The 7221-nt window shown below is 35.6% G+C and overlaps 1 protein-coding gene across 3 annotated transcripts in view; it reads left to right on the plus strand.

The window, feature by feature from the left end:
* The window catches only part of SLC35F5 (solute carrier family 35, member F5), a 30981-nt gene extending 24169 nt beyond the window's left edge, over positions 1 to 6812 (plus strand). For all 3 annotated transcript variants that reach the window (XM_010575128.1, XM_010575129.1, XM_010575130.1), the window contains 3 exons: positions 3433 to 3587; positions 4041 to 4129; positions 5078 to 6812. In XM_010575128.1, the coding sequence (XP_010573430.1) occupies positions 3433 to 3587; positions 4041 to 4122 (237 nt within the window). In that variant the 3' untranslated portion in view covers positions 4123 to 4129; positions 5078 to 6812. The remainder of the gene's footprint in view (positions 1 to 3432; positions 3588 to 4040; positions 4130 to 5077) is intronic.
* The last annotated feature ends 409 nt before the right edge of the window (positions 6813 to 7221 follow it).

Consider the following 7221-nt stretch of genomic DNA (forward strand, 5'->3'; position numbering starts at 1 on the left):
TTACTGCTCACTGTTTTCACAAGCAAAGTGTAAATTTTAATGAGAACCTTTTGACTTCTGAAATTAGCTGGCAGGCATGTCAAAATGGGGAAGAAACCCAACTTGTATTTCACTTTTACTTAATTAACATCAGTGTGGATTTTGGAAAATAAAGTGGAAAAATAAAAGGATAAAAATAAAAAAGGGAAGTCAAATTGGAAAATAAAAGGAGAGTCAGACGCTGAATAAATACTTGTGTAACGAACATGTGAGATACAGTTCATTTCATATTAGTATTAGCTGAATATTTCAACATGGAAATACAGCAAAACCTTGCAGTGATTCCAACAATAATAAAGCATTTGTTGGTAAGATAACTGTGTTTCTGTTGCTCTTAAAGTATCTGAAATATACACTTGGGACATAAATTGTAACAAGAAAGTAAATAACTAATGATAGCTATTAAGTAAACAAGGAAAACAAATCTGTAGATTTCTCCCCCAAAAATTCACTTTAGTGAGGGGGAATTAGGTTTATATGTGAGCTAATGCAGGTAGCAAAAAATAAAAATTTTGTATGTATATATGGGTGCATCTATACATGTTTTATGTGTGTGTGTGCAAATACATTTTTAGATATGTGTGTATATATATAGTTACATCTATCAATGTATGAAAAGCTTAGGTTGTCTTCTGAAGTGATTCATCTAAACTTTCTTCTGGAATGCCTTGAAAAATGGAATATGCTTTTTTCATTCTCAGTAAACAACTTCATCTCTAGGCTATTTAATCTGAGTAAACACAGAGTCCAGATCTTTAATTTATTCTTCATGTACTCATGCAATATCGAGGCATTTGAAAAAGCAGAAACATCTTTAAGGTTCTGTTGGATGACTTGCAGTTGGTGTTGTTAACACAAGAGCAAGCTACATGTCTCTTATTTTTTAAAAATAAATTGCTAGTATTAGAAGCACGGATGAGTGACCCTAATTAAAGGCAACCTCCTGTAGACTTTGAGGTTGGTTGTACAAAGTAACCTGCTTGGTTGAGGTGGGGTGAGCAGTGGACATGGCCTGCCTGGATTTCTCCAAGGCTTTCGATAACCCTTTCCCACAACCTTGTCCTAGAGAAACTGATGTGTTAGAGTCTAGATAAGTGGTCTGGGGGGGGGGGCGGGCTGACAGGCTGCACCCAGAAGGTGGTGGTAAATAGCTCCTTTTCAACCTGGCAACCTGTCACAAGTGGGGTCCCCCAGGGATTGATATTGGGCCCAACCCTGTTCAATATCTTCATAAGTGATCTGGATGATGGGATCAAGTGTACCATGATGAAGTTTGCTGATGATACAAAATTGCATGGGGAAGCAGACACTTCAGAAGGGAGAGCCACCCTGCAGGAACACCTGGATAAGCTGAAAGAGTGGACTAACCAGAACTTTATGAAGTTCAACGAGGACAAGTATAAGGTCTTGCACCTTGGAAAACATAATCCAGGAGTGCAGCACGTGCTGGGATCTACCCAGCTGGGGAGCAGCTCTTTGGAAAGGGACATGGGGATCCTAGTGGACAAGCTCAATGTGAGTGAACAGTGTACTGCTGTGGCAAAGAAAGCCAACAGGATGCTGGTTTGCATCAACAAGGGCATCACCAGCAGAGATAAAGAAGTCATTATCTTACTCTACTCAGCACTTGTCAGGCCACACCTGGGATATCGTGTTCAGTTTTGGTCCCTGCTATGCAAAAAAGACGTGGACAGGCTGAAGAGGGTCCAGAGAAGGGCCACAAAGACGATCAGTGGACTGGGTAGACTGCCATATGAGGAAAGTCTGAGCATACTGGGTTTGTTCAGCCTTGAGAAAAGAAGGCCCTATCACCACGTTCCAGTATTTAAAGAGTGGCTGCAAAGATGGATACTCCCTTTTTACAAGGTGTCACGTGGAAAAGATGAGGGTTAATGGGTACAAGGTACTCCTGGGGAGATTCTGATGGGACACAAGAGGAAAATTTTTCACAGTGAGAACAATCGGCCATTGGAACAATCTCCCCAGGGAAGTGGTGGATTCCCCAACATTGGACACTTTGAAGATTCAGCTGGATGGGGTGCTGGGCCATCTTGTCTACACTGTGCTTTTGCTGAGAAAGGTTGGACCAGCTGATCCTTGAGGTCCCTTCCAACCTGGCATTCTACGATTCTATGATTTGTGCAAGTATGTCTCTGTAATACAAACATCAAAATATCCTAAGCCAAGCCCTATGCTCATGGAAGCCTCAGGTGTCCAAGTTAGGCTGATAGAAATTTAAGCTTCCAACTTCAAGCTTTCCAGTTGGTGCTTCTGGCCAGCCTTGTCTTTACACCACATTTCAGTTTTCTTAAAAGGAACCTACATAACAATGCCACTGGCATGGCTAATAATGTAAATATTAAAATATGACTATATGCAGTCTTCATATGACTGTCAAATGGTATGTTAACTATACAATATGTGTAATTACTGGCTTCCTGGGGCTTTATTATTCTGTAATAATCTGACATAAATCTGATTCTTAAGAAATTACAACCAAATTTTTAACACTAGTGAAATGCTCCTTTTGGTAACTTAAGTGTTTATGAATTTCCGTTAGCAATCAGTAAGGATTACATGAGGCTCTAACATTTGCATTTTACTAGATTTTTGAGAGTGAACCTCAGTGCTAGGTACCAGAACTACCTTTTTTCTCCCAAGTCTTGAACTTTGGGAGTTTTCTCCACAAGGGGGAGCCGCGCTCACGGTCCATGGCTCTGTTAGCCTTGCGGGCAGTTCGGAGTCCAGTTCTTGTTCTTGCACCCTTGGTTTCTCTAACCTTCTGTAATTTTAAGTTTTAAACAGCCTCAGCTGATTGCTTCTGAGGGTAGTAGTAGATAGATACAAGTAGTAGTACAGATACAAGTAGAATTTAGTTTAAATTGAGCAAATAATGCACCCTATCTTTTTTTTAAATGGAAAAGAGAATTATTGCAAATTCCCTGTAGCATAGTCTTTCTGTTTGCATTGATTTCAGCAGTTACCATTCAGTAACAGTATATTTATAGTGAATAACCAGGTGCACAAATCTGTCAGGTGAGATCTTTTACTAGGAATTTTTGAAGTGTCTAGGGCACTTTCTCACTGGTAGCAGTCAGACATCTAAAACCTGAAAATGAGACAATTTGGAAATAGCAGTCTTCATCCACACCACCACGCAATCAGTATGTGCCATTGTAAAGAACGGATCAGTGAAGAAAGGTTATTCATTTATTAGAAGTAGCAGTGGCTATAGAAATTGTACCAAATAACTTACAAAAATATTTGTAATATTTCACCCAATTTAAAAGAACTGAAACTTCATCTCAAACTTAAAATAATTATTACAAATATACAGTATGCCAATTTTTTTTTTTTTCTCTTGAGTGAATGATGTTTGTGTTTTAATTCCAGGTGCAGTTTTCCTGGTTATTTTTTGCAGGGGCAGTCCCTGTATTTTTTTCTTTTTTCATTGCAACTCTCTTATGTCACTATAACAACTGGGATCCAGTGATGGTGGGAATCAGAAGAATTTTTGCCTTTATTTGTAGAAAACATCGAATTCAGAGGTAGGGCAGTCACAAAGTTTTATCCTGTCTCTTCTTTAGCCTTTCCAATATCCTATACTCTATTATAAGCCACAATACTCATACTGTGTTTATTCTAATCGAATTTTATATTCAGGTGTACTAATTTCTTAATAGTAGTAGTTGCCAATCCATTTATTAACCTATGTAATGCTCAGAAAATGGAAATATGTGAAGTCTGTTTACCTTTTAAAAAAAGTTTCTTAGTGGCTGTCACAGTTTTCTTTTTCTTCCCTTAATGCCTCTATGATAGTTGCTGTACCCAGAACATGCAGTGAAGATTGTGCAAACTGGAGTATACTTTATGAAGTTAAGGGGTCTTTGTATGTTTTTAATGGCTGCAGTTCAAACAACTAGCATACTTAGTGCTTATGTTGGCTTCATAACAATCAATTTAGTATTACTGTATAACTTTAAATATTTGTTTCTTTTAAGAATGCCAGAAGAAAGTGAGCAGTGTGAAAGTCTCATTCCTATGCATAGTGTTTCACAAGATGGAGACAGTTGCTGTTCGTAGACAAAAGGTATGCTTAATAAACTTCAAACAATACAGAGAAAAGTGAGGATTGGTTTTCCTGATGGCATTTATGGTTGTATAAGCACACATTTTTACAGAGCATACAATTAATCTTGTTCTGTATTGATGGGTAGAGTTTTGAAGGGTATCTTCAAAATTATTATTATTCATTACCAAGCATTATTCTCACCTTGATACAGTTCTTGGTTAGTGGTTTTGAAAAGTAGAGTAGTTTTTTACTTAGGACTATTACAACGTTCATAAAAAATTGGACATAAGTCAATAAACCAGAAGAGGCATACAACTTCTTGGTACGTATGATATGTGTGGAAGAGATCTGAAGTAATTATTTCACTCTTTTCAATGCTGCTGAAGTCTTAGTTTGGGCTACTGCAGTTCATGAAAAACATCGACCGTTTAAGGAAGTAGAGGACATGACCAGACTTTATCATTATGGGTCTAGAAAATGGGAAGGAGTCCTTGTGTTTGTGGTTGACAAGAATTACATTAAGTTGCATTAAATATTAGGGAAAGTATTTCTCATGGTAAGGATAGGGAAACTAGAGTAGAATAGCTAGGCTGTTTGCAAAATATCCCTCTCTAAGAGGAGGTTACACAAACATCTAACAGGAAGATTACATGGTTTGTTGATACTATCTTGGAGCATAAAGATAGACATAGTTTAGGACTTTCTTAGCCCTATGCTTCAGGGCTTAGTTTTCAAATAATGCATGCAGAATTACATGATGAGAAGTATATTTTTATTTCCTAATGTTGCCTAAATCTAATAATGAAATTAAAAATATTCTAAACAAAACAGTAATTGTGATGTCTTAAGCTTAAGAGACACAAGTTATTTCCTTTATTAATAAGATGGAAACAATACATATGGCGATTCCTTTTTTGTAATCTTTAATTATGTAGCCCTGATAATTTTTTTTTTTTTTCTTCTTAGTTTAAAAATGGAATAATGCCCAGCGAAGAGACAATCTTCTGGAAAAGTCCCTAAGGAATCATGTTTCAGTGCCTATTCTGAATTTGTAGTAGAAATAAGAAGTTTCAGTTCTTTTGAAACTCTAAACTTTTCCTCTTTCTTGCTTTCATCTGGTTTTATAAATGAACAAATTTACTACATGCCTATCACCATAGGGAGTCTTAGCCCATCTGAGCAACCAACCTGCCTTATAACACTGAGCTTGTGAAGTTACTTGACAAAATCAACAAAACAAATGCTGTTAAGTGATTTCTTTCTTTTTTGAACTCACAATTTTGTTAAATGCTGGAAAATATTATTTTTAAAAAATACTTCCAAATGAGTTATGTAAATAAGTTGCAGGTCATCAAGTCTTACAGGCTTTCAGATGAAAAGCTAAATAGATATGTTACCTGTAATAGGTACAAGTTAACTTTTTTATGTTGTATAAACTATTTGCATATTAATAGAAGAAAATTGAAAAATAATTTATTAAGTACATTCTTGTAATTATTGAGGCAGGATCTTTGTATGGTCCTAGAACACTACATATATATTGTCTTATGCCATTTTGAGAAGCCTTGTAATGGGTGCTGATGTTTAAAAATCTTTTGTTACCTAACAATCTGGAATGTTTAAAATTTTAGTGGATGGCAAAATATTTCTAATTACAGTACATTCGAGTGTACATTCTCAAAATCAATATTTGTTTTAAACAGACTGATTCTGTAACCCATTCTTATTCCCAGTTATCTCACATGGAAAACTAAATTTGAAAGTTTTCACATGTATAGCTGCCAAGTTATAAAAGAGATCAAATTAATTGTGAAAGTTTTCAGTCAATGGGTTGGCACTACAGTAATCTGCTAAACAGTCTGAAAGATAAAGGTGTTTGCATTGATTTTTTTTTTTCCAGTGGCATTAATAAATTTATCCTAAAATTGATCATTTTCTGTATAACTTGTATCTTCCTTTCAGTGCAGTGCTTCTGTCCTATGTGATTCTGAAAAGTTATGAATAATTATATTCAGGAATATTTGAAATCAGTCAGTGCCATTTTCCAACTTCTAGCCTATAAGACACTTATATTAAAGTTAATTTTGGCTTTTGATGGATTTTTTTTTAAATAATAAATGTAGGATGGATTTTCGGCCAACAGTATTCTTTTCCACGTAACAAGTTTATTAATAATAATCCTTCCACAAAAATACAGAAGGATGACATAACACAAATGCCTTTTCATGTTTTGACACTCAGTAATGATCCTTCCAAAAGAAATTTTGGTAGTTTGGTGATACAGCTATTAGATGAGAGGGAATGCAGGAAAGCAACGTGCTTAGCTATACATTTAGAAGGATTGATGAGCCAGCAGCTAGAATTTCATGTAAAAATCTGTAAGTAGAGAAGGAAAAAAAAATGAACCTGGGGGCTATTCTGGTCAAATATTGCACCTTTCTCAAATTTTTCCTTCCAGTTTTTAATACTGGATTACACTACAAGTTTCAGTGATCTGAGGCATCTCTTTAAGATGAGATAGTAAGTCCTTCTTTGGACACCTGAAATAGGAATTTAAAAAAAACAAAAACACCACAAACCCAAAACAAACAAAAAGTTTATTAAATTTATGTAGGCATTTTAAGAAACTTCACATTTCAATTCCAAAACCCCACAAGTAGAGGGGTTGAAAATCCAGTATGTAGAACTAATTTTACATTTGACTTCGGTAGAATTTTCAGGGATTTTTTGGGAAGTGGAGTTTCCTTAGTTGGTTTTTAAGGATTTTTGTTTTTTCTTTCTTCTAAATTATGACAAATTAGAGGATGTTAGCTTCAACTTTTTTTCCAAGAAGTAATGTTAAAGCCTACTGGCAATAAAAAGCTAATGTCTGTTTTCAATTAATGATATGTTTCAATGAGATCATACCGAATATATAATACCGGCATTAACTAGAAATTTGAATCAGTTGAGACTTGTGGCACGAGCAGACTAAGCCTGGGAATACTGAGTATGCTTTCGGATGGGCAGTTACAGTATTTTTAGTGAAATATTCTAATACTGTCTTTTGAAATTGGTCATACTGATAGAATTGCAGCTGTAATGTATAATGGGCAATTGCTATTCATATT

This window comes from Haliaeetus leucocephalus, unplaced genomic scaffold (genome assembly GCF_000737465.1).
Source record: "Haliaeetus leucocephalus isolate CR32 unplaced genomic scaffold, Haliaeetus_leucocephalus-4.0 Scaffold451, whole genome shotgun sequence".
In the NCBI taxonomy this organism is placed as follows: domain Eukaryota; kingdom Metazoa; phylum Chordata; class Aves; order Accipitriformes; family Accipitridae; genus Haliaeetus; species Haliaeetus leucocephalus.